This window comes from Falco cherrug, chromosome 7 (genome assembly GCF_023634085.1).
Source record: "Falco cherrug isolate bFalChe1 chromosome 7, bFalChe1.pri, whole genome shotgun sequence".
NCBI classification, from domain to species: Eukaryota; Metazoa; Chordata; class Aves; order Falconiformes; family Falconidae; genus Falco; species Falco cherrug.
The window spans coordinates 5,917,782-5,945,765 of NC_073703.1; the positions used below are offsets into that span (position 1 = coordinate 5,917,782).

Genomic DNA, 27,984 nt, shown 5'->3' on the forward strand with positions numbered 1-27,984 from the left:
CTGTAGGAAGTTTTCTTTACGTTTTTACGTAATTTGAGTAGCACTCTATGCTTCAAATGAATGTGGTAATTTTAGTAGTTGATTGCATAGCAAAAGTAAACCATGAATAGCCATACTTTATTATACAAGAATTCCAGAATATCAAAAAGAAAATTAAATTACCTCCATATCTTAAAACCCTGTCTAAATTGTCTTCACAGAAAATGCCAATAAGGCAGGGAGAGTGGCTGGAGCACTTAGAGTAACGTAGTTGAGGGTCACTGTTTCAGTGGTTCTCAGTGCACACATGCAGTGAAGACCTGATTCTGCCACCTGACCCACACAGGGGATCATAGAACCATAGGATGGTTTGGGCTGGAAGGGACCTTAAAGCCCACCCAGTTCCACCCCCTGCCATGGGCTGGGACACCTTCCCCCAGCCCAGGTTGCTCCCAGCCCCGTCCCACCTGGCCTTGGGCACTGCCAGGGATGGGGCACCCACAGCCTCTCTGGGCAGCCTGTGCCTCACAATGAAGAATTTCTTCCTAATATCTAATATCTAATCTACCCTCTTCCAGTTTAAAACCATCCCCCCTTGTCCAATCACTACAGGCCCTTGTAAAAAGCCCCTCTCCAGCTTTCCTGTCGGCCCCGTTAGGTACTGGAAGGTGCTGTAAGGTCTCCCTGGAGCCTTCTCTTCTCCAGGCTGGACACTCCCACCTCTCTCAGCCTGCCTGCATAGGAGAGGGCTCCAGCCCTCTGATCATCTCCGTGGCCTCCTCTGGACTTGCTCCAATGGGTCCATGTGCTTCTCATGTTGGGGGCCTCAGAGCTGAACACAGTGCTGCAGGGGGGGTCTCACCAGAGCAGAGTAGAAGGGGAGGATCACCTCCCTCAACCTGCTAGAAGAAATCCCTTGTGCCAGGGCTCGACAGCGTGGGTGATGTTGCAGGTTGGCACCTGGGTTTGCAAAGTAATCGTTAGCAAACTGGTCATTGTCGGAACTGGTCATTGTCAGGGAGATGCTGCAGTAATGCCAAGCTCTGCAATGCAAGTTCTGCCTTTGCTGGTGTCTCACAAGTTCTTCCTTTATTGTTGTTCCTCCGCAGCATTAACACAGTATCATTGCTTTTTTTGTCAGCTGATAAATCTTTTTTTTTTTTTTTTCATAGCTTGTCCCACTGGTTTTTGGGGCCCTGATTGCTTTCATTCATGCAACTGCCACAACGGAGCAATGTGCAGCCCTTACGATGGAGAATGTCGATGTACTCACGGTTGGACGGGGCTCTACTGCACTCAGCGTAAGCCTTTCAGAGACAGTTGTGCCAGGGAATCTGTCAAAGTATGTGCTGCTACCTCGTGTCTCTTCCAAGTATTGCAGTCCTTCCTCTGAAATCACCTGCTTCTGGGGATAACTTCACATCACCCCGAAGAAAATACTCCTAAAGCTTTTCAAGGTTTTTTATGCCTTTGGCACTTGATAAAGGAGGGACCAACCATTTAGATTATTTCTCCATTGTCAGAGTTGGCAGAGTCTGTGTCATTGCTCGTTAAAGCCCCGGTATATGTGGTCTGGTTTAGGAGAATGTTTGAGATTTCTCATCCTACTAGTGCCAAATTATCAGCACCGCAGGAAAGAGAAGATCAAATTCTGGTGAGCCTTTTAAGAAGGCTCTTTCACTTGCAAGTGATTGATTGATCTCTGGCTCTTTAGAGATTTTCTGTTTAGTGATCTTTCACTTCTTGAAAATTTAGTTTGTATAGATGGGTCAAGATTTCGTTCTTCTGAAACACTTAAGAGGCAATTCTGTAAGGTATGAGAAACACTACCTCAAGAAAATTGGCCGTCATAGTATCTCTGCATTTAGATGATCAAATAAATGTTATTAAATATAGAGAAGCTGAAAATCCATAGATTTATAGGCGCACATATTTTGTGCTGATAATGCCTCTGAGTTTGTGATTCAGCTTCTTTCTTAGTCTTTCCTTATTCTGATTCCTGAAAGGTTGCCCAGCTGCTTTTTATGGAAAAAACTGTGCCAATGTTTGTCAGTGTCAGAACGGAGCGGACTGTGACCACATCACTGGCCAGTGCACGTGCAGGACTGGATTTACAGGCAAACAATGTGAGCAAAGTAAGTAGCAACATGACTTCATTTTTCTGTTTCTCTGGGGGGGGGGGGGGGGGGGGTGCGGGGTGTGTAGTTCAGAATTCTTTGCAGAAATAGGCTCTTACATGAGGTGTTGATGTCAGCAATACAGTAACCCCAGGCACCTTATATAATCCGTAGGGAGAAGGCAGCATCTCTGGAAAGCTGGACAGTCTGTTTACACATAAAGAAATATAGAGAAACCCCTGCAAATTAGGCCTTACCCGTTCTCAGCCTAAAGTTAGGTGAGGTAGAAGCAAGTCACTGCATTCAGTGCTGGCTGGATGTAGCCTCCCCAAACAACATGTACCTAATTAATGGAAAAACACAAGCTTCATCATGCCTTGCTAATGCTGTTGAGAGCAGCAGCATCAGGTTTCCCTAGGCATGAAGGAGACACAAGGGTTAAAAGAAAGAAGTCCTTTCTGCTCTCTGCCTTCCAAGGAACACTGGGGCTTTCTTCCATAAGTTATTCTCCTATAGATGTGGACCAAATGAAAATTCATCTTTACAATGAAAACAGATCAAGGAAAAAAAAGTTGCTTGTCTCTTTTTGGAAGCATCTGTGTTTAACTTGAGTAGTGAGCAAGTGTTTAACAATGAACTTCAATTACCTTGCAAGGGTACTGGCATATCTTACTGTAATTGTTGTCAATGTCTTGCTGGCATATTTAGCTCGCTGTGCCAAATGGCTTCTTTTAAGAACAAAGAATTAGGGTAGTGGAAACTGTATGTGCTGTAGTTGAATAATTACTTGTTTTTCCAGTATAGTAAATCAAAAGAAAATTCTCATGCACATACTTGGATTCTAAATGCAGGGTGAAATCCGTCTCACCTTACCAAGGCATTAATTCCACAGTGTTCCTTTCCTTTTTTGGCAGTAAGGTAACACAGTAGTATTCCTGCTAGATTTGCAAGTGAAAGCTTCTTAACTGTAGCTTACTACATGGAACATTATGAAGGTATTTTCACATATAACTAAATTCATTAACATCTTTTCTTTTTGCACATACCGCATTCAGCAAATCATGTATCTCAGGACCAAATCTGCATGCTCATGTGGGGATTACATATGGCGCCACTGTAACTCTGTAAGTGGCCAACTTACCGTGAATTTGTGTTCACCCTTACTGCAACCATAAATAAAATAGGAAACTAAAAAATTCTATAGTAGAACTGCATCATAGCAGATGTTATATAAGAAGCTATGTTTATAATTCAATCTCTGTACAAAGCCGGGGGCTTTCTTTTCTATCCAAACTATGAATGTATTTATTTATTTGTTTTTCTACCATTTCATCTAAAAGTATCTGTTCATTAAGACTCCTTCCTTCTCAAAATCCTGCTGAATGGGCGGGTCCCACCACATTGCAGGTGAAATGCCTAAATGCAGACTTCATTTCTGTGGTGCAGTCCAAAAATTTAGGCTGTACACTTTTTAAGTAGGCTACAGAATATCAGAATGCCAGAATAAGCATCAATTGTAATAGTTTTATTTGTCTTTGAGTCTTGATTAAGGATGAAAGAAAGAGATACGGGAACTTCAGTATGCACTGTAAATCATTAGGTACTGGCTACTGTTCATCACTTAACATTAAATTGTGGCTACTAGAAGTTACTTAGAGACTGACATTGGGAAGGTATTGTCATGCTATGCAAAATATTCGCAGTGACACACAAGAAATCACATCTTAAAAACAAACAATATATATCCTAAAGAATCATAGCAAGTGCGCATACATTCAATAATGCATTGTCTCCATAGAAATAAGTATGATGTGACAGAAGTTGTTTCTTTCATTTTATTATTGAATAGTGCCTCACAAAGTATAGTAAGCTGCCTACAGATTTATTGTAATAGCCCATCATGGTAATTGTATGAATAAATTTCTCAGCTGGACATTCAATCATTTTGTCTTTGACAGAAATACAAAGACAAGATAGAAATTCCTTCTGTATTAGGAAACCTAATACAAAAGCAGCGCAAATCAAACCACTCAGATGCTCAATTTTGTAATTCCACCTACAATGTTATATATTCATCTTCTAGCACTAGTAGGGGATAAGTATGAAAGCATGCAGGATTTGTTTGGCAAAAGTCTATTGTGTTCATATAAAGGTACATTAAAACTTCTTTGCACCTACCCCCATGAAAAAAAAATACGCAGAGCCAGTGGAGAATGCTATGCTCTTTCAAGATGTACTCTATGGCTTCTGAGCTCATGCCCTGTTAAATTCTGTACACTTGTAGTATTTATCAAGCCTTTTAAAATCTCTGTACATATTATTGGTTTAATCCTTGTGAAGGCTTGTATGAATTTCCCAGAAAGTTACAGCTTAGGAAGTAATACCCCAAATTGTACATGACATACATTTATTTCCTGCTTTAAGATAATAATAATGTAACACTAGGGTGTCATCCTAGAGATGCTGAAACCAGGGAGACCTTTCTCCTGAATTTTCCATGGCAAGTGTTTCACCCATCCCTGAAAAAAGTAGAATTCTTTCCAATCTTTCTCTTTGGCTTCCCAGAGTGCTCACCAGGAACATTTGGTTATGGTTGCAAACAACTATGTGAATGCATGAATAATGCTACATGTGACCATGTCACAGGTACTTGCTACTGCAGTCCAGGCTTCAAAGGAATCCGATGTGATCAAGGTACAGTGAAATTCTACCTGTAAAATATCTATATCTCTCTCTTTTTCTCCCTTTCTTTCTCTCTCCCCCTTCAATGATGTACTTGTTTTAAAAAAATAGTATCTAAGAAATGAAATGCACAATTCAATTTACAGTGTATTATGAATTACTTTTAACAGCGGCTCTCATGATGGAAGAATTAAACCCCTATACTAAAATTAGCCCTGCTCTTGGATCAGAGAGGCACTCAGTGGGAGCAATCATTGGAATTATTATTCTCCTTCTAATTATTATGGTCTTGCTGGCACTGTTTGTGTGGTATCGACGGAAACAGAAGGAGAAGGGCCATGACATGCCAAGTGTATCTTATACTCCAGCCATGAGGATGACTAATAGAGATTACTCACTTTCTGGTAAGGGTCTTTTTATGTTAATCAAATATAGACTCATATTTCTGTATGCTGGGGAAATACAAGTTTCTATGATGTATAACATGCGTTATTGAGCCTCAAAAATAATGACACTTCTGTTCTTCTCCTGAATACCATGATCTTGGAACACTTAACAGGGACAGGAAAGCAAATATAACTTAAAACTGATTTAAGCTCTTTTATATCTGAGACTTTACTTAACATGATACAGGATATATCTAGGCAAGAAATATGCTGCATGGAATACATCAACTTCACTTTTTTAAATCAGCTGCATTCCTATTTCAGTACAGAGAAATTTTCCCTTTGTGAAACCTTCAGAAGAAGACTTTTTTTTTTGCTTGAGGAATGGGATTGACCTGGTCAGTCATAAGGTTTTATTTTTATCTATGTTGCAGTTTGTGATTTGAGGCATCCTATTCATTGTCACTTTCTTCTGTGTACAGACCAGTCCCTGTCGGCTAGACAGCTGGTGTGAATTTTCTTCACAGAGGCTGATGAAAGCAGGAGAGGAAGAGGAAGGCTTGTTAGGATCGAAAAGAAATCATACTGAGATCACATTTCTCGCTTCTATCTTCTGCTACTGCTATGGAGGACAGCTTTTCTTGACAGATTGGCTAAATTTTGGAGGATGTGATCTCCTTTTTAAGACTCAATTCTTCTTCACTCCTCTATCATGAATATGAGATAGGATGCCAGTCAGGAGATGGCTTTACTTCCTTCTTGTTTCCTTCAGTCTGTCTCTAATGGGGATCTCCTCAGGGTCTGCTGCCCTCTGACTGCACTTCACTTCTTCACTTCCCTTTAAATGGCTGAACCTGTAAGTCCAAGTAAATACAAGCTCCTGAAACAGGCAGAAGTTGGCCTTGCAGCTCTGCTTTCCCAGTCCTGCATAGTCTTTTTCTTTCTGCTTTCTACTGTAAATGCATGAGGTCCAGCCACTTGTTGCTGGCTCTGACTTGGCTTCTGTGCTGTCTCGAGGTGGCGTGGCTGGAGGCTTTGTTCTGGACTTCCCTGCCTGGGGTGCACCTGGAAGGAGCCTCTTCCACTGAGCCACAATATTATTGCCTGGCTACGACTGGGAGTGAATCAAGGAGCTTCTCTCATGTCACCGTGACTTCAGTCTTCATATCAGGGGCATGGTCTCCAGTGGTGGCATATCACACATCATGGACTTTTTACTGAACATCATTGACTAAACCCATATTTAGACCACTCAGACCCAAACTAGCGTTCCTCCTTCTGACAGCTACAAGATCAGGAAAAAAATCAGCCTTGGACCTCTTCCCATTGCCTCTTATTTTTGAATTTTAGCTTTGCAGGCTCTTGCTTAAGCTGCCCATTTGGGTAAGAAATGTATGAAAGTGTTGCCAGAGAGGGCTCGTCTGATCCTTGGCTAGTTACCAGCACAATTTGGCCTGAAATTTGTCATTTCAACATCATTTGAAGAGCCAGACCATGAACACGCAAAAGACAACTGTGGCACATCTCAGCAGCAGCGAGGCTCCGAGTTCTGAGAGAGCAGATCACAGCTGCTGGCGTGGAAAAGCGTTCTGAACTTTTGAGTGATACATTTCTTTCATATTGGCACCTTATCCATTTATTTACAAAGCCTGCTACAGCTCATTTACTTCTATGCTTTTCCAGTTAATGTGTGTGTAACTCAGCATGCTTAAGAGGCACAACTTACAAACCTCAAAATAAGGAGAAGAATATTGTTTGGAGTTCCTGACTGGAATAACTGAGCTTCCCTTTTCAGACAAGGGAACAAAAATGCCTTCTTTTCTCCCCATATTTTACCATGAATGGAGACTTCCCAACTGACCTGCTGTATCCCAGTCTAGCACTCTGCAAGGTCTGAAAAAAGGCTAATGCTGAGGAAGGATTCTTTCATCCTTCAGAGTTATCATCGACAGAAGACTCCTCCCCAGCCACAGAGAGAAAGCCATTGCATTTCATGATGTTGGTAGCCCAGAACTGCCCTTGCAGGTTGTGTCTTTGTGGGCATTGCGTGCCCCTATACAATGTTCTTCACATTCCTTTCAGGTGCAGCCACCTATCCCAAAGTTCCTGATGCCACATGATACTTAAGTACTTGAGGAAAAAAAATATTTTGGGGATGGCTGAATTCCTGGATACATCATAAATATCTGAGGGATCACATCCTTCAGCTGCATTGAACCTGGGGTCTCTTCTGGTCCTTGGGCAATGACAATGAATTTAATTCTTGCCCTTGTGGCATTGCTGCTCTGTGTCAGCTCAGTTTGTAAAAAGTCTGAACTACCAGGTCTTTGCAACCCCAAACAGCACCAGGTCAGTGGTGTTGTATGGGCTTCTCTGGAAAGAAATTGGGTGATGTTTCCTTTCTGTTCATCTCAGTAAGTGATGGGGATGCAGAGACCTGGACTTTTCGTTCTGCTTTCTTCTTGCTCTGTGCAGTCCTTGTAGCAATATAAATTTTATCACTCAGGAAGCTGCAGCGGAGTGGGGTCAGCCATCTCTTTCTGGAGGCCACAAGAAGAGTTTCCTTTGTGCCTCCCCCTTGAAAAACTCTGCTACGTGAGCTTTCAGAGGAAGACTACGATGTTAGAAATCACAGTGCTCCACCTTCATCTCATTATAAATTGTATGCAGGTATCAACATCATTTCAGGTTTTGGACTTTGTTTTAGAAGGGCATTTACAAATTCTAGACAAGGGCTTCTGAAAGCTCTCTGCCAAATTCTGACTGTCCTCCAGTACGTTCTTCTGCTGAAACTTTCTACCCATCAGTAACCTTCCCAGCTTTGGCCTTACCAATGCTGTTTCCAGTCTTTCACTTCCATAGAACAGAAAGACAGCAAAAGGTGCTGATGTGCATCTTCCCCAGCAGAGAATGGGGAGATGGATACTGAGACAAGATGACAGATGAGAAACAGAGACTCATAGCATGGCTGGATGGCAAGAACAACGCCTGTGCGTATGAGTGTATGTATGTGTGCATTTGTGCGTTGCAGAGGATGCTGAAGGACAGTAACAGTATTACATAGAGGTAACAGGGATTTCAACCTTGACCTGGAATTTTGAATGTGAATTAAGGGCAGAATATTATGCAGATATACTTGTCCAATTAATATAAACCCACATAAACCCATGGACTTCAGCAGGAATTCCACCTGAACAATGACTGCAATATCCAGCCCTATGCGGGTTGTAACATTTTGGCTAACCTGAATCACCACTGTTGTTATTTTGCTTGTTTACTCTAGTTAGGGTACTGTTGTTTCTGAATAGAGTCACATATGCAGATGTCTAGCTCCTGGAGGCAGTAATTTCTTCCAGCACATTAATTTATTTCTGGAGGATGTTTTTGGTCTTTACGCCTTCAGCTTTTCTGATGCTGATAATCCGTGCATGTGTGTGAGAGAGATTATAAGAAAGGGGAACCCCCTGGGCAGCCCGTAGACTCTTTTGCATTTGTGGATGAAGGATGTGGCAGCAAAGCACACACTCTGCCCAGCAGCCAGTGGGAAAGAAATCCATCCATGCTGGGAGAGCTTAACCACAGCACATGGATCTGAAAGCAGACTTTAAAATGGTGCTCCTCAGCACGAGAATGGTCCATTGCATCCAACAAGAGATTTTCAACTGCAGCTTGTTTAATTCAAGGAGATAGGAACAGAGGGGAAAACTATGTGGTAGTGCTAAAGAGCAGCAGAGATTTCTTTTCAGGACTGTCACAAAGACTTGGTTATTGGCTGAAGTGATGCTCAAGGTCTTATCAGGGTCTTAACAAACTTTCTGATATGGGTGAATCCTGTGCTGAGAGCCAAAACCTAAGCAAAGCTCGATACAAATAGAGCATCGTGGATCCTGCAGCCTAGATAAGACATTTACAGAAATGATCTGCAGATGATGTGTAGTAGGAGGTGGCAGAGTGAACCCTTCTGTTTGGAGTCTTCAGCCACCCCACTGACACTCTGTGTGGGTGGAGAAGAGCCACACAAAAAGAAGAAGAAAACAGTTCCATTTTGCAGCTTGACATATCTGGGTTTGTATTTACTGCAGAGTGCTTACTTACTCCCTTTTTTCATGGTTGGCCTTGTGCCCAGTTTCCACACTACACTGTCCTGCTGCCACTGCAGGATGGAGACCAATGTTCTTTGTGTCATTTCACAGCCCTGGCTCGGGGCAGAAGCTCAGTCCTTCAAGTTATAGAGCAGTCTGGCCTTCATCCAGACCTCATGGGTCTTCCAGTGGAGTACAGCCTCAGGCTTAAGGGGCTCACGGCAGGACTCAGTCGTCATGGATCCCTTCACAGGACTCATCTCCCTGTGTTAACATTAACATAACCTTTGGATTTTTTTTTGTTTTGTTTTAATTTAAATAATTCCCTTTCTTTTAGATAGTTAAGTCTTTGCTTACTGTTCAGAGCAGGATAAAACTCATCTGTGGGAAGAGAGGGAGTTTTGTGGGCTGTTTTTTGGTGGTGGTTGGTTTTTTTTTTCTTTTAACTGGGATAGCATTAGGTTTGAATTTGATGTATTTCCAGCCAGCAGTTATAAGAGCTTCATGAATAAATGTGTAGAAAATGGACTATGCTATCAAGGTAAATCAGCCTGGGTGGGTACTTAAGTATCGACCAAATGGAACTGTGTGGAAGGAGTAATTCTGAGTATATGGTCCTGCATGCAATGAAGGAAGAAAAGGTTTTTGGCGATGCAGACTTGTGTATGAGCTCAGGTTCATTAATTCAGCACTGTGCTAAGTAGAGGGCAGTCTGTTAGACTTTTCCTTCAGCTCATTTCGGGTGCACAAAACAAGCTACGACCAGATAAGCTGGGTGTGAACTTGTAATGTGTCAGCAGGCTCACAGAAACCTTTGGTACGTGCTCTCTTATCTTGCAGCAAAGGCAGGGGACTGTGCCTCTTTCCCTTCGAGCTGGTCCTTCTTGCCCACAGCTGAGCGAGAGCATGACAGATAAGGGAAGGGGGAAGGCAGAGCTGGGAGCTGGTGTGACTCAGCCATCAACACTCACCTACAAAGCAGAAAGGCATGGCTTCAAGTGTCTATATTTAACCGGGACTGCAGGTTGTGTGAAGGGTAGATGAGCTGTGCTCCCCTGGTGAGCTGCCAGTCCCTCATTAGCAGGTTCAAGGCATAGTATATGCGAGCAGCTGTGTTTGTGATGGGCATACACTGATCGCAATGTTTGGGTTCCAGCCCCAGTTCTCATTTGCAGACCCCAAGAGACATCTGTTTCTTGTTAATTCTACTGCAAATATCACAGAGTTACAGTTAGGGGAGATGGCAAAGTCCTGGCAGCCTGGCTGCTGAGCTGGGCAATGGTTAGCTGAAAGAAGGTAAATGCAAAGACTTTACTTCTGGAACCGCATCCTGATCTGAGATACTTCGTTAGCAACAGCCTCAGAAAATAGCTAGAACTAAAAAGCTCTGCACTTACTGCAAAATAGAGCTGACTTCAGAAATTGCTCTGTATGTTTCAGCAGAAAATAAATGCTCGGTCAGATACACATGTGCCTGTGCAGTTTCCTCTGTCAGCTGTGTGCCACAGCACTTATGTAATAGACACCCTGCAGATAAACCCACTTATTTGAAACAGGATATTTTGCAGTAAATTAAGCTAAAACTAGATCTCCACAAGATGTCAGCAAAGCAAAATGCATGTTCACAGGAATACAAAGGGCAAGAAGAGATGGTTGATGGTGACTTGGTACCCCCCTCCCACAGACAGTGCCAGCCAGGTCCACCTCCTTCCTCACCCATCTGCTGCCAATCTTCATTAAAAAGCTCTGATGATGGGGACAGGCAGCCACCCCAGCACTTCATTACCCTTTCTGTGTGAGGGTGTTTCCTATAATTAACCTTTCTGCCTTTCTAATTTAAGCCCATGGTTTATTAAAGCCCATTCATTTACTTCTTACAGGGCTTGGCTTTTTAAATGGTGTTGCTTCAGTTTACGTTTTTCATCCTTTCTTCTGATGGCACTTTAAAATATTTATCATTTTATTATTAAGCTGGAAACAGATAGGGATTGATGTTTTCATTAGAACTGCCAGTATAAATATGATGCCTTTCCTGGTAAATCGTTTTGTTTGGTAAATGTGCTCATAAGTTAAAGTGAGGAAAGAGATTAAAATGTCTCCAAGCGTAACAATGTAATTGCCCAAGTTTGCCTTTCAGTGCTGCAGCTTTCTTTCTTTCTCCAAGCCTTTGCACAAAAAGCTATGTAAAATGTTTTGGACTCTTTGGTATGGTTAAAGCACCTTGATTTCTAACATTAACTACCTTTTTTTGTAACAAAAAAGTTTTAATTAATTGTTTCATAACTACAGGGCTTATTCTCATCAGTAGCTCTTACTTGCGTATAAACTAAGGAAGAAATGGTGTTGCCGGTCATGTATTTCCTGAGTTTTGAATTTCCTCCCTCACCTGAAAAGCAGCTGGCCTGTCAGGAATTCCTTTTTTAAGATCTTCAAAAAGATAACACTGTATTAATTAAATATTGTGCGCTTGTATCGTATGTTTAATGCTAATAGTCAAGAGCTTCACACCATGATAATGCAGGATAGACTTCATCTGCAGATGTTTTGTAACACCCAGTATATTTAACAAAGTTTTCTGAACTAGGTAATCTCTACCATGTTTTCAGTTTCTTAAGAATCATTATGGCTTCCAAAGTATTTTGTGATGACTTGTTTTCTTCCCAGATATATCCCAAGGTAGCGGCAGTGTACATTGTTTTTCCAATCCAAGCTACCACACTCTCTCATGTGGTGTGACTTCACGCTTCTTTACCAGTAATCTGGATGGAAACAGCTCCAGTAAGGTAGATATTATCCCACCCCACTTTAGCAATGTTCTTATCAGTTCAAGGAAATCAACCAAAGCAATGCCTGTTGGACCCTGTTGTCTGCCAGCATTATTTAAAAATCCAGTGCAGCAATTCCTGACACCATAGCTCTTAACAGACACTAAAAGGTCTCTGCTTTCCCCTGCCTGTATCTTCGTAATCTCTGTGCATGGTAACTGGAGTTTCAGCGCATGCCTGTCTGGGTCAATAAGGCGTGGTGTCTTAGCAACTATAAGGTATGTTTGCTTCTCAGAAAAGATAAATAAGTGGATTATTGTAATTATCTGTTAATATAACAAAAGTAATCAATGAAGCATTAAGTCAGTAATCTAACTTTGCTATATCATTGTTTCCCAGATCAGTAGACACACAAATCTGCTGCTGACACAGAGAAGCAGATAGATGCAAGAAGGTACTTGGGGTCCTTCTGAGCACTGTTCTTGTCCAGGGATGTTCTGAGAGCTCTGCTGTTACTCATGGCTTTCCAGCAGAGCTGTCCAGACTGTATTGCTTGAACATCCAGGAGTAGCTTACTTATCGCATGTTGCTATTGATCCCCTAGGACCCTTCGTAGACAACACTGTTACTCAATTCACCACTTTAGGAATAGATTTAGATGTGCTAAATGGTAAGACAGCTCTTGCTTTAGAGCCTTGATAAGCCAAGGTGGGGCAAAGGGTAGGGAGCAGAGGAAAAAGGAAATGCAATTGATTTAATCAAGGTTGTCAGCTTTAAAAATGATGGCACTTGCAGGCTGTGTCACCTTAACCCAAATGTAGCTCTTCTAACTGGAAAGCCATGGGAACAAAATTTAATGCAAAAAAGGCACTACTGTACAAGATGTATGCAAAAATATTTTTACATGTGCTCCTGTAAAGCCATTTCTTACTTATTAAAAGAAAATCTCATTAAAATGTAATAAAAAGGCTGGCTCCAGAGATTTCTCAGAGGAAAGTTTAGACAGATGTGTAAATATGTTTTCCAATGTAGATGGTCCCCTTGCATCCTGCATTTTTGCTCCCCAAATTGAAAGTGCAAATGCTTATAATGTCAAGTTTAGGATGAACACCATGAGTGTGGGCCTGGACCACCAATCCCATTGCCGTACTTTAAATGAATTCGGAAGAGGTCAAAGCAAGCACCTCTCCTGGTTTCCCAGCCCGCAGTGCCATCTTGTCACGGAGCTACTTCAAATACTAAGCTGCCCAAAAACCGGTTTAAAGCCCGAGTGATGCATTTGGACTAGTCGTGAAAGCGGCTCGCCTGCTGTAGAACTCACTGTCAGTAGGTCAGCAGGTTGTTCTGACATTCAAATAGTAAAAAAAACAATGGATCTGGTATTTTCAGGGCACTTATCAAAATATATGGCCTGATATTTCCTTTAAATCTCCCACCATCTTACTTATTCATGAGAATGCTTTGCAGTGCTGAATAGCTGGGGATGGCCAAAAATACGCTTCTTCCGTCTATGCAGTTCTCCAGCCAAGTAAGACAAAAGAGCATATAAAGCCCCTAATGGCTGCCTTAACGAGTTTCATTTCCAAAATCAGTTTGTCTGGTGCCATTCCCACTTTCTGCAGGGAAATGTGCACAAGTTGTACTTGGAGGATTCATTTCTTTATGGTGCCAGCTGGGGTCACAAAGGAGCCAGCACAGATGCAAAATGAAAAAAAGTGGCAGAGGAATCTCTGAACTGCTGAGCCAGAGCCCTCGATGTATTATCCTCCCTGTGCTCAGAGGAGATCATGCCTTGAGGCAATGGACTGGAGCCATTCCTCTAGCACTTCTTTCGGAGAGACAGCTTGGGCAAAGGTACAAAGAGAGGGAGGGCAACAAGGAGATGCAGCCCTGCTCCAGTTTGAGAAGGCTTTCTTTCTCCTGTGCTCCCCCTGCCCCTCTTGTCCTTTTCTTTTTTTCTGTGTCTTACTTTGCCTTTTCTCTCCTCTTCCCTTGGTGTTTGCTCCACTTTATTATCTTTTCTGGGTTTCCTCATATCCATTTTCCTATTCTCTTTTCTCACCCAACTATACACATATTATTTCTTTTTCCCTTCCTGCTGCCTCTGCTTCCCTCTCCCAGCCCTGTACCAAGGGTCAGTCTGGTTGTGGGGCACCGAGCACAGCTGTCCTGTGCTGTTGTCTGCATTTACTGACCTTGCTGCTGTTATCGGTGCACACAGTGGGTACCTCACTAGGGAATCAAGGTGGGGACAGATGGCTGATAGCAGAAGCTAAAAGGTCCAGCACTGCACTGAGGACCGCAGTTTGTGAGACGGATATGCCTTCACAGGGAGGGAGCAGTGCTGAGCTTTCCTGTATCTTTTCTAGGACCAGAGGGAAGGTATCTCACCTCCTCATCTCCCCTCTGCCAGACAGATATTTTGGCACTGCTCAGGACCCTATGCACGTCCTGAAGGTAAAAACTCTGAAGCTGCTGAGAGACAAGTAGGAGTGGAGGCATTAAAACCCTCTGGTGTGTACAAGACTGGTCAGCGGTGCCAGTGGAGTGCTCAGACAGGAATACGTGCAGGCAAAAGCAAGTGGGAGGGTAAGGGGGAGCGTATGAGAAAAGGCTAAAAAAAGGCTTGACTTCTTTTATCTAGCAAAATGAATGCTGAGAGGGAGTATGATTGCCATCTATAAATACAACGAGGTAAACACTAGGAGGGAGAAGAGCTATTTAAGTTAGATGACAGAGCTGGCACAAGAACAAATGGGGATGAAGTGGCCATGAATGCATTGAAGCTGGAAATTAGATTTCTAACATCAGATCAGTGAGATTTTGGAATAGCTTCCCAGTAAGACTAATGGGACAAAGAAATCTGATTACTGTTAAAATGGAGCTTGATCAGCTAAGTGATTATGTGCCTGGGTGTTTGCAGTAAAAGGTGGCTGGACTCAGGGACTCAGTGATCAAAGCCCTTCCAGTCCTTTGTCCCTGAAGTCGTCTCCAGCTGCCAGCAGGAGTTTGTAGGGCTGAGCTTTGTCTCTGTGCAAGGTCCAGGAGAATGGCACTGCATCTCTAGGGTTAAGGAGAAGGCAGAGGCTCCTCCATCTCAGTGCAAGTTAGTAACTACCAGCACCTTACGACAAATAAATGTCTTCCCATGTGAGTGAGCTTGCAAAGTCAGCTTGGGTTAAATAGTTAAATATTACTATTTAATGGTAAAATATTAAGTCAATAATATTTTACTATCCACTTAAGTGACACCAAAAAGTGACCTTTGCTTATTAGCTCCTACAAGTAGGTTTGGCCTTTATTTTTATGACCTGTGCCACAGCGAATAATAATGATGATGTGAGTTACCAAGGAGTATCACACATGAACTCAAGTGAAATTGTGCCACGGAATTACTGCACGAAAAATTTCCAAAGCAGATAAACAGAGATACACACTTACCTCCATACCCACGTCTTCACATCAGAACTCTCATTGCTTGAGTGAGAGACCAGACTTTCAGATGCTGAGGACTCAGAGGGAGTTCAGTGGGACCATTCACAGAACCACTTCTCTATGCTTCGATGCCAGCTCTGGATTTGAGGTTTTGAATTGGGCGTGAAGGTAGGAATATAGCTCACTTATTTTGCAAGGCTGCGAAACTTTGTGAATACTCAGTATAAAGCACGAGGCTGCACAGGTGTGTCACAAGCAAATGGAGGATTCTCACCTTGCACTTTTGCAAAGCTTTTAATTCCACCCTCACTCCCTACCAAACGAGAACAGCATCGCAGCTAGAGTCTAGGTGTTGCTGGTTTCTACAGTCATCATAAAAATCAATTGCTATTAGATGTTCTGAATTTTTAAAGCTAGCAGATTCATATCCATTAAAGGAAGATCTAAATTCTACCAAAGACATCACATTAAATTAGAAACTGCAAAACAGAGGTCACTGAAAATGGTCTGACTGGATGTCACCCAGCTAATAAAAAGGAACTCAACCACAGAAAGCATCATTAAAGTACCTTTGACTAAAACTTGCCCAAGGAAAAGGAAGACTGCAAATAATACAGAATGGCTGCAGAGTGTTCAGAATAGCCATCTAAAACAGAAACACAGGCTTGGACTGTGGAAATCTGAAGTCAGTAGTCAGGAAAGTGAATGCAAAACTCCTATTGATTGCTGTCCTGGAAGATAAAGGTATGATGGAGTTCCTGCCAGCACTCCTTTGCCTAATCACCATGGTCTCTTTGAAAACCTGAGCATTGACAAATGGCATTGCTGGTGATCAGCTTGCCCCTGTGATCTATCTAGCTATTTCAGACGGGCAGATAATGGCTTTGCTTTACTCATGCTAGTATCTCGTTGATCTTAAAGGAAAAGTTGCCAGATATGAGGTAGTTCTAACCAAATTGCTAAAATTACAAGCTAGGATTTTTAGTGGATAAATTTACAATGAAGTATTTTTTCCTCCAGAAAAGCAATTTTGCTTCACACTAAAAATTGAAGTATCTTCTATCTTAAAAAAAAAAAAAAGTTAACAAATTATAGTGTGTTAAGAAATGATAGTAGCACAAAGAGACAGCTATAATCACATTTCTTCGTAATTACTGCATTCTAAAAAACTTAGAAATGTCCCCAAATCATTTCATTAAAAAAAAATCAATTCTAGCCTATAGCTCTTCATGCCAAATTTTAGGTTTGTGAGCTGATTTATAAATCCTGCAAAAACACAGCTTTTAATAGAAACCCCAAGACTTCAATAAATGTGATCTAAGTGGTGCAGCTGGAATGAAAATCAGCATTCATGTTATTCTGCAAATTTTGGAATGAAGAAAAAAGCCATGGGCTTCACTGATGAAAACTGACAGTGCCGTTAGTCGGGCTGCACTGATTTACACCAGCCGAGCGCAGGGCCAGGAACGTCAGCTTCTCTGTGACCACATTACAAACCCATCTGCTTTTCATTGCCTTGCTGTTGCTCGTCTGCTCTGACTGCCCCATCCTTCCATACTGTGCATCTGCTGCCAGTGTTTGTGTCCTCAGTTCTGGGGAAGTACAAGGAACTGCTGAATGACAAAGAAATGACTCTTGTGTTGTCAACTGGGAGATGCCAGATGCACAGTCCGTGCCAGGAGCAAGGATATGCTGTCGCAGCCACTGCTCTTGGGCAATGATTGCTCTAGAAATATTGCAGGCAACCAGCTTTATCAACTTTCTCTCTGTGCTGGGCATGTCCTTGAGGAGAGTGGCTGGTGGCAAAGGTGCCTAATGAGCTGATGACACGTTACCTTAGTGGGAATATATAGAGACAGAAAATGAGAAGGAACAGGATGAGGCACTAGGTACAGCTCTCACTGCGCTGCTGGTGCTGTCTGATGTGAGATTCATGGACTGTGGGGCCACGAGGGACCCTTGTGATCACCTGGCTTTGCTTCCCACACAGTACAGGGCACAGAACCACGCCGAATTAATGCCTCTTTCAAGAGCAGTGCTGGTGGCTCAGCAGCAGGGTCCCTTTCAACCAGAGCCTGGCTCTCAGATGGATTTGCAATGGGCTCCTTTCAGCGTGCTGGCATTAACCTGCCTTTGTCTGCCTGTGTGCCTGTGTCTATACTTTTATATACATGTATATTTATATATATGTGTACACACACATCTGTGTGTGTGTGTGGTCAATGTATTTGCACTACTGTGTGTCCTGAATCTTCCAGGCTGGAGTTCAGCCCGTTTGGAGCACAATTACATGCTTTGCAAATGATGAAACCTATTTGTAGAAAAGCTTCAGCCAAATAACTCTAAAAACACTCTGCAGTTGCTTGTAGAGAGACCCAGCACCTCGTGTGTGTGTGTGCGTGCACAGCCTTTTCTCTCTGTGCTGTCTCCTGTGCCTCTGTGCAGTGCTCACACTGTGGTTTCTCCTAGGTCTGTTTAAGCCAGGGCAGATTACATTTGGTGTACAAACACATCAGACCACTTTCTGCATCCTGAATCGGTGGAATTCTATCAACAGGATTCCGTCAATGAGGGCAAGGTTTTGCCTGTGGTTGTTACAAATCTTCACCCAAATGAAACCCAGTTTCTGTGATCAGATAAAAGCTTCTAAATGCACAGTTTGTAATATATAGTGTAGTTGTCCTAAATGTGGTGCTCCTGGTAGAGAAAGGTATTTGCAGATGCTTTCCCTAGAGATAAGGACGAGGCAGCAGGGGTTTGCAGCTTCTTCCTCAGTGACCCAGCTTTGGGGAAGCTCACAGAATGTTTTCCTGGCTGCGAGGATCCTGCTGGTTCCCATTGCCTTATTTATAGAGGAACTTTTGCCAGAGGAGCTTTTCTGGCCCTAAGCCCTCCCCATTGTGGTCACTACCTAAAGCAAGGGGCAGAGGAACTGCACGGCTGCCCAGCCCCATGCCCTCCTCCTCTCTCTTGGTCCGGCATCTCTCCTTCCTGCTGAATTTCTTCACCTCCTGTGACAGTTATTCCTTGCAGGAATGTCGTGTTGTGCTCTTTGCAGCGGATTCAACTGGCTACATCACTTTGCTTGGTCACTGCCCTGCCCCTGAGATCCTGGCTGTGTTACACAGCAAGGTCCCCGACTGCTACATGGGAGAGCCCTTTTACCCCTCCCCATCTGGCTGTTTCCTTTAAGGCAATCTCTCCAAAATAGGGTGTGGGCTACCGTGTCTCTTTACCCAGCACCCTGTGCAGGGCAGCTCACCCTTCACCGGGCTTCTGGGCTGGTAGCACAACATAAAGATATTTGTGACCATGCACTCAGGGGGCACTACCTGCCCTGAGAGCACAAGGCCATGCCCCCCTTCCCTCAGGTGGCACGTGCACTGTCAGGTGTTTCCAGGAGTGGCGGGGGACTCTTCCTGGGTGTCCGGGGACAGCGGGTGCTCTGCGGGCACAGGGACAGTGCGGGGCTGCTGCACCCTGGAGTGGGGTGGCTGTGGCACTGAGGGCTGTTGAACAGGACTGTGAAGGTGTGGTTGTAGGTGCTGGGTACCAGCTGGGATTTTATATCCCAACAATACATACATGGGGGTTTTTTGTTCCAGGTCTTAAAACCCATTACAAAAGCTAAGCAAAAATTAATAAGTGATCAGGAAAAATGTTGTGGTAGTTTTGAATACTTTGTTTCAGTTTTTACCTCCTTTATTGTTAAGCATTTTCTTGTAAATACAATAAAATGGCAGAGCTGAACCCTCTGAAACAGAGGCAGGAGGAGGCTTTCCAGTTTGGAAGCAGACACAGGAGAGCAACAAAGGCTTCATAACTCTAATTTTTCAGAAACAGGGTTGGGATTTGCTCTTCAACTGACACTTCCCCAGGACCAGCTGTACTTTCAGCAGGTGTGGCTTTCAAGGGAAAAATGTCAAGGTGGAAAACTCAGCAGCTTTAGCAACTACAGTGATTCACCTGATCACCATATGCTTTGTAGAGCCACTTGTGCTGTGGTGCCCCAGTCTGGCAGAGCCATGCACCCCCAAAACAGCAGCCCCTCTCCTTTCATTGACCCCACCAGAAGAGATGCTCCAGCAAGCTCACTCCAGGTCCCCAAAATCCCCGTCCATCAGGCTGACACTGTGCTTGCCTCTTGGTGTTGTGCTTAAGCGCTACCTAGCTCAAGTGGGACTTCTACAAACAGCTGAAAACCCAAGAGCATCTTGACACGTGTGCCTAATACAACAGCAGCCTCCTCCAGATGGTACCACCGTGGTGGCCCAGCTGTGCCCCGCCGCCCCTCCAGCCACACTGGCACAGGAGCCAGCTGTGCCCTGGGCACACGGAGGGTCCCAGCTGCCACCCTGCAAGAGGTGTTTTTCCAACAGTAGCATCTGGATGGCAGCTCTGGACTCCTCTCTGCTTTTGCTGGCAGATCTGCACGGGGCTTTATGTTTCATTATTACCAGTGTTATTTTCCTTGAATTGAGAGAAATCTTGTAGCCATTACATCTCTTTTAACTAAATACACAGATGTATTAGCAAACCCCCTTTGTTCCAAGCAGCTCCCCTCTGCATGCTTACGTAGGTGGTTTTAATCCATCCATCTTCATTAGTTCTTTTGAAACTGCCAGCATGTTACTTCACGTACACAGGCATTCGTCGTGATTACTGGTTACTGAAGGAAATCCTGTATTTTCCAGCATGCTTGTGTTCATTGCTTGGTGAAGTGACTTTCCTTTGTGATTTTCCCTAATGCTAGTGAACAACTCTCAAATTCATACAGATAAAGAACTGAAATGGTGAGGCCAAGGTAATAGTCATCTCCCATTTTTATTCGTGACATCATTGGGCTGTAGTCTTGGGTGGGAACTGTCTGTTTATTTCAGCATTAACCCATTATCATACTTTTTGAACAGCTCAGTAACAAAATCCTTGACAGAGAAACTGCAGACTGGAGACCCTACAGCTATCTGAATGAACTAGGTCAGTAATTTTTAAACAATTTAATCACTTTAGTAGACTTTAGAGCAATTCCAAATCCAAGTCAGCCTTTCATAAAGGCATTAATAATAAGGAATAATATCGGTGTTGTCTTTATTTCACAATCAGAATTGCCAGTAGTGAAAGATGGAGAATTGAAAATTGTTTCCTTTACCACAAATCATTGATTGGGAAAGCAGAGTCAATATTCATTGTAGTCTCCCTTCCTAGGTTGCTCAGTTGAATGACTGTCATCTACTCTATAAATGCTTTTTTAAGGTCTAACTTAAAACATTAAAAATTCAAATTTGGAATTTTTTTTTTCTTTCATGCTTAATAAAACTTAGCACTAGATACTAGCATCTTGATAAAATTGTGGAGCCTCTGCAGGAGCTGGAGCATGTGATACACCCTGTTATCTCCCAGTTAATCATACAGTGGCCACTTTTCAGGCAATTTTGAATGACCAGCCAGTGCAGACAAGCCAAGAGTGCAGTTTAATTGCCCTTTCTGAGTTTATTCCCCCTGGCCTCAGTTTTAACAGGGTTTTTAGCAGCTGTTATCTCAAAGCCTATCCAGATTTAGTGCTTTGGATGCTATTTGTTTTCCTATCTGCGCACTTGGAGTTTAGCTTGTCAGTGGCAGAAAGCATTTGCCCTTTCCTTTACTGGGATTACTCATATCTTACTGAAAATTTGCAGTATAGGGGAAAGTGCAGTATTAAGTGGTATTATGGGATTTTTAAGGTCAACTATCTCGCAGCTCACGTGGCAAAGGAATTAACATAGGGGACCATCAGGCATCACATCTTGTCACTGCTCTTTTGGTCACACACCATGCCTTGCTCCAAAGACCAAGTCTTCCCTGCATCAGGAAAATCACAAACCTGTCAAGCTTCAATGCAAAACCTTTTCCATCATTATCAACCATCTATGTTTTCTTCTGTATAATAAGCTGCAGAACTGCTGTTGTGCTTATCTGTACGTGACGTGGAGAGTTGGGGGTGGTGAGGATTTCCAAATGCTCCTCAAATCAAGTTAATTTTCCTTTTACCATTTTACGGCTTTGTGCACTAGCTTTGTTTGGGTTTATCTTGCAGTGTCCTGAACTCCCTGTGTGCCACATTTGTCCTGTATTCATGCATTTTATTTTGCTAGCAGAAGCGATGCTAAATGCCTTTGCAATAAGAATGATGTAGAAGTGATAAATACTTTAGCTAAGTGGTCTCCAGCAAAACAGTCACAATTTTTTCCATGGCATTTTGCATCCCAGATACTTTTTTTACTTTTTTTCCCTTTGTTTCTTTCAAAATCTTTTTCACACTAATTGATAAAATGAGATTTTTTTCCTTCCTTTTCAGTACTAAATGTAATGCTTGCTTATGCTAACTTGGCCATTTTTACATGAAACTATTTTTTTTTTTCATTTCATGGTATTACTCTTCTGCAATAAAAGCTGCAGATTCTACTTACATGTGCAAATTTCAGAAGAAAGTGGAAAACCTCAATTTTTAATTGTAAACATAAAATACAAGTGAAGCCTAATATGGTCACATGGGGGATCTTGACCTCTAAACTGCATCACACTTGGAAGTATCACAGAGTTGAAGAGCTGTACCACCTTCTCATCCCACTACTACAGAGATGCTCCAGCTGATGATGGAATGACAGCCAAGCATTGTGCATAGCTGGATTCCATTAAAAATAGTTAAAACAACAGTGGACAACTCCTCTGTTGTGACCCCATGAAATACTATAGAAAGCAGATGTGCGAGTTAGCTAGAGGCAGGGAAGAGAACTTAAAGGGAAATTGAAGAGACATTTGGAACAGATAGAAAACCCTCAACTCTTCTGGTCACCTCCCTGGTTCTTCAGCCAGCGATGACTCCGGCTGAGGCAGTAATCCCAAAAGACAGGATCTTTGGACCAACCAGATGAGAAAGAGTATCAGGCTCACAAAAATGTCCGTAGCCTTGTTAGAAATTGCAAGTGTCAAAAATATGAATTATAGTTGAAGGGAAAGGAAATCGTAAGAATATCCATGTGAAAATTAACTCAGACACTGATCTTCTAAAACCTGCAATCATAAGGAGTTTTCTTAAGTCTCTTTTTTTTTTTACCCTGACCTGTGAAATGTATTTCTGCTCAAATACAGTGCTCAAAGTTGGACACTGTCCAGACCTGCCCCAGGCTGACACCTTTTGTATTTTGAACTGCAGCATGCCATCATTTTCCAGAGTTATGACTGTACTCAGACTGGATGTAAGGATTCAGGGGCTCTCCTGATGGGGAAAACCTTGCTTCTCAATACCACGCTGGATCCAGGCTTAGATTCCCCTTTGATCTCACAGCTCAGGGAGAGCCGGAGAAGCGGCTACTCCCAAGGAGAAGATGCTGACTTGCCCAGAGCAGCGGCTGGCAGCTCAGGAGAAGCCAGGGGACTTTCTAGCAGAAGCAGAGCGCTACTGCTCAGCTGATTGGTGCCATCATGCCCTTTTCTGTGTGCTTGGCACCACAGCTCCTCACTTCCAAGCAATGTATCTCTGTATCTGTGTCTAAAAGAGGATCAACAGAATGCTTTCAGGAAATACCATGTACTTTCTGTTTGCTTGTGTATCTCATAAAAGCAATCCCATATGAGTGCTTTAATTAACTGCTCTTTGCTTGCCTCATTCTTGCAGGCTGCACTTTTGCAGCTTTGGAAAACACCTTTTGATTGCTCACAGTTTGCATCATTGGCCTTTGCTCAGCCAGAGGTCATTCCTCAGACATTTTATGTGGAAAGGAAAAGAATGAAAGATGTTCTCTGAGGGAGCAGAGGAAGGGCGGTTCATACCGAGGGGGCTTATGGCCAAAGGAACAGCCATTTCAGGGTCCACCATGGTCCTTATTCCAGATGCATGTCCTACACACTGCCACAGCAGCACAGATCAAGGAGATAGATCAAACATGGCAATGAAGTGTGAGAGTGAATCCACCTGACCCAGCACCAGCTTCCTGGGAGGAGTGCGGGTCAGATGGCCAGAGGCCGTTTGCTATACATGATGCTAAGAAAAACTATTTAGTCTTAACTGAGGACCCAACGTATCTCCTATCTAAGTCAATGTGTATGTTCCCTCTGATAACAACGGGGCTTTCTGAGCCTAACAGGAAGAAATTGTGTAGAAAAACATGAATCTTATGTATGTGTATGCATACCTATGCATATATACTATAAATATATATAAAATTATACATAGGTATTCCACTGTACATACATATACAGTGGATCTTGCCAGACTGCAGGTATTTTGCCTGTTTTGCAGGACTTCAGTTGCCAGGTTTCTGTTCTTCCCAACGGGGAAATGCAAGGAGCAGAACAAAGCCTGTACTTTCACTGCTGGCACATTTGCTTGTGAGCTTCAAATATCAAGCCTTGTCAGCGAGATAATCGTCTCTGTTAAACGGATGATTAGCGATGAGGCACAAGTAATTCTCATGGATGTGTGCTTGAGAGATCAGAGTCTGGGGAATCTGTGGTGCCGGGAAGAGGCAGCTTTGTCACACTGGTTGTGTGTTCACAATGTTCACCTGTTCAATGCAGCCTAGTCCTACCAGTTTTGAGGAATGGCTTATGTTTGCATTTTCTATTTGCTGTCTCTTGTTGCAGAACCAGAATTGTTTGCCCTGTGACTAATCTCTCCTGCACTAGTCCAGTCTGCATTAAGCAATTGCAGCATCCAGCTTCCAGCTCCTATTCCAAGCAAGTCAAATGTCCTAAACCACCTGCTGAGTTCAGAAAAGGTTGTTATGCACATTAGCTTGAGTGCTGGGCACATCGAACTGCAGACAGAAGTGGCTGTATCTGTAATGGTTTTTAACAGCAGCCTTCAATGCAAAGACTAAAGTGTGATTTGCAGCACATCTTGAGTGACTCAAAGCTGCATTTATTCCAGAGGACCAAAGCCACAAATTTGAATCAGAGCTGACTCTGCATTTTTCTCAAAGCCAAGGGGTGTGGAAAAATATTTCCAGCTGTGACTCTGATTTCACCCCAGCAGACAATTTAGCTTCAGACTTAAGCCTAGACTTTCCTGAAATGCCAGCTTCCTGGCCTGTTGAGGGCTTTTCCACATTAACTGCTTTTGCAGTTTGAAAAATAATGTATTCATTTCACCTCCTGAGGAATGCAGTGAATACACAAAAATGGGTCATAAAGCCCACAGAATTACAGCAGACATAAAAGAAGACTACAGGCAGAATTACAGGAAATAGGTTGGGAAGGGCTTTGGGGGGTCCTGTAGCCCTCCCAAGGCAGCACCAATCCTACCTGTATCTTTCCTAGCAGGTGAATCCCACCTTTTCTTAGCCATCCTCCTGTAAGGATTCTCATTTTTCTGTAGCTACACTGGAATAAGTGAAAACTGAGCTCAAGCATGGAAATGTGCTATTTTGCAGCTCAGTGTGGGCTAGGACTATCTGTTACCCAACTCAGAACCAGAAATCAGGCTCACTCAGATGAACCCTGTATTAATACAGCAGCCTGCCCTCCGGGGTGGTCTCACAGCAAGGTTGGGCTTACTGAGAGCAGAAACAGTGATCTCTGCTGCTGCAGAAGCCCTTCCAGACGTGCCTGTTATTTCCAACAGGACTGGCAGGAGCTCACATGGAGCTGAGCTAACAAAATACGCTCAGAAGGTGGAGTTCTTCCCCTCCAAGCTGCCAAAAGCGCTGGTTGATATTGCTGCACCCTCACAGCAGCCCCAAGGCTCCAGTCTTCATTCAGGTCTTCGCAGTCACAGTGGGAACATTTCTGAAAAGATCTGGTGAGGATGCTCAGAACAGATGCAACATTCTTGTACAAGCATGGACTGTGCAATGAGCACAGCTGACCATTCCCTGGGTAACCTCTGTTTCAATAAGTCATTTATTCTTCATGGTCCTTCACTCCTATGCTTTTTGCTGCTTGCTTTGTCTCTAACTCCAGCATGGCTAGTCAATATTTTAAAGTTACTAGGGAGGACTAGATCATGGTCTTGAGCAAAGCTGTTCATCCCAGTCTTCTGTAGCCAGTGTTGCTGTTGCACTCTGTGAGCAATGCCATGCCCAGTGCACATCCCCATGGGTCAGCCTGGGTCTCCTTCACTTCCCTGCTGCTGCTCTCTCTCCACGGGTACGGCCCCCTTCACCCTGTAACCCCAGCTGTGTGCTCACCAGCTTCTTATACGCCCACCTTGCTCTGTGTGAGCTGTTTCTTGCCCGAGGCACCCTGCATGTTTACCTGTGAAGCTGGCCCAAATACTGCCTGGGCATGCCTGCCCCTGGGGCCTTGCCCAGCCCTGGCAGGAGGACCCATGATCACCAGGGATGGCCTTTGGGAACACTGCTGCTGGGAAAGAGAGCACCAGCCCTGTGGATGTGGGCCAAGGGATGAATTAGCTCCATCCTCTTCACTCAGGACTCTGCCCTAGCAAAATACACGAGAGGAGAAAAGCACACAGCTAATACCGTTATGTGAAAGAGCTTCCCCACTGTGCCCAGGCTACCCAGTCAAGTTTGCCCTCTGCACCTTCTTTCAGGGGGTGAGTCTGGGAATTGGCTCAGGACGAATGGTGGAAAACAAAGCAGAAGGTGCTCAAATGCCTTGGGGTGGGGTGGGTGGGTGAGTGTCACTCTTGGCCAGAAGGGGAAGAGCCCTATCGCAGAGAGCCAGTGGTGTACCACCAGCCCTGTGCTCAGAGACAAACTCTCTATCAAAGCAAAGGGATTTCTCTCTGATGAGCCAGTAACACATTTACTGTCTAATTTAGCGATTTTCCTCATTTAGCAAAACCCAAAGCTGTCATGAAAAAGGGACGGCATTGTCAGTGGTGGAGACAGCTATTTCTGTAGAGGCCAGAAGACATGCAAGGACAAATAGCTGGGAGACCTCTGGGACATGCTGTTTGCAGGGCTTTTTTACCAGCGTAGCTTAGTTACTTGATTGGGAATCCCATAAGCCACAAAGACATTCTATCTCAGTAACCAAATTTGTGTTGATTTTGCTAGCTGATAAGAAATATCAGACTCTATAGTTAAAAAGATTTGAAGCCTTACATTAGATTTTCCTTTTGGTTGATATCTGGGATAATTTGCAGCAGTGAAAATGGAAAAGGTTCCCACCCATTCCCTTCTATCTCTGCTTCTGTAAGGAACAGTAAGTTCTTCTGGAGCTGCGTAAGGCAGAAGTCTTTTCTATCACTTCTCTGCTCTCGGTGCATTTTCAGACCACTGTAGTAGTCGCTTAGGGACTACTGTCACATCAGTTCTTGAACTTCGCAAATTTATAAGCCAAGTCATATTAGGTAATTTAGAAAGATTGCACACACTTTAGATTCTAAGACTGTGAGTTAAACAACATACTATCCATGAATGAAACAAAACCTAAAACTAGTCACAGAGTAACGTAAGGTAGCCTGCAGACTCAAATTTGAAGGGATATGTTTTAGGCTTCTTTTACTAATCTGACCCAGTGTTTCAGTAGTGAAGGTATTGGCAGATGATTTTTTTTTTTCTGTTCTCCTGATGGATAGCTGTTCTTGGTAATGAACAGTACCCTGCTTCAGGAAAGTCCTCCCTTCCAGGGAAGCTCTTAAGCATATGCATAATTTTAGGTGTGCACAGAATCCCTGCTGAAGCTGAGTGCATGCTCACAGCTGAGGATGTGCTTAAGAGCCTCCCTAAATGAGGGCCTTGATGTACAATTTAGAGGAAAAAATATATGCTGCTCAGTAGTCAAAGCAATCCAATTTACATAAATATTTATTTGTTTTCCATTATATATCATTTTTATGCAGGTGCTTGTGGGATGGATAGACGTCAGAACACATACATAATGGAAAAAAGCTTCAAAGGTATGGTATCCAGTGCCTGCAGTCACCCTGGCAAAGAGTTTGAGGAGGGTGTCGTAGAAGAGGTGAGATAGGAGACCTGAGCACCCGGGAGAGTGGCCATGCAGACAGAAAGGGACAGAGCAATAACCTACAAAACACACTTGCGTGGCTCAGCTGGCAGCACTTTTGACTCTGAGCCAGATGTCTGGGGCCCATGAATTATGGATGCAAGTCTTTACAAGGCCATAGGCTCCTGCCTCAGCAAAGCAGCGTTAAGACAGAAAGGGAGGGCTTTGCTGCAGTGACAGGTACAGGTGGAGCTGTCTGGCCAGGGGAAGCTCTTTTAGGACATATTAGCCATCCCACAAGGGCTTTCTGGTGGCAGTTGCTGATGACAGACTGGTGCATTTGCCTGCTAAGTTGTGGCTCAGTAAGGCTCTTAGCCATCCTGAGCTTAAAGAAAGCCACTAGAAAACAAGCTGACCCTGCTATGTGGCCCTTGCTGAAAGAGATTTATAGCAGAGCTTGAGAAAAGACCTCACTCAGTACATTAAGCAGTCACGCTGGCACGAAGCAATTAATGGGCATTGACTCCAGGGCACTTCTAAAAAGGGCTCATAGACGAGTCATGAGCTCAAGGCCCAATGATTTTAGATTTCAGTTGTCCTCCAGGTTTACATTCAAAATATTCCAGTTATGTATGGACTACAAGAC

At 43.5% G+C, this 27,984-nt stretch overlaps 1 protein-coding gene across 3 annotated transcripts in view; it reads left to right on the top strand.

Annotated features, from left to right (window-relative positions):
• Positions 1-27,984, top strand: part of MEGF11 (multiple EGF like domains 11) — a 288,743-nt gene that overhangs the window by 248,615 nt on the left and 12,144 nt on the right. Inside the window, exons 18-24 of one of the 3 annotated variants that reach the window (XM_055715792.1) lie at positions 1,152-1,280; positions 1,986-2,114; positions 4,662-4,790; positions 4,949-5,182; positions 11,911-12,029; positions 20,357-20,423; positions 27,235-27,291. In XM_055715792.1, the coding sequence (XP_055571767.1) occupies positions 1,152-1,280; positions 1,986-2,114; positions 4,662-4,790; positions 4,949-5,182; positions 11,911-12,029; positions 20,357-20,423; positions 27,235-27,291 (864 nt within the window). The remainder of the gene's footprint in view (positions 1-1,151; positions 1,281-1,985; positions 2,115-4,661; positions 4,791-4,948; positions 5,183-11,910; positions 12,030-20,356; positions 20,424-27,234; positions 27,292-27,984) is intronic. The other 2 variants (XM_055715793.1, XM_055715794.1) reach the window with 2 other exon arrangements.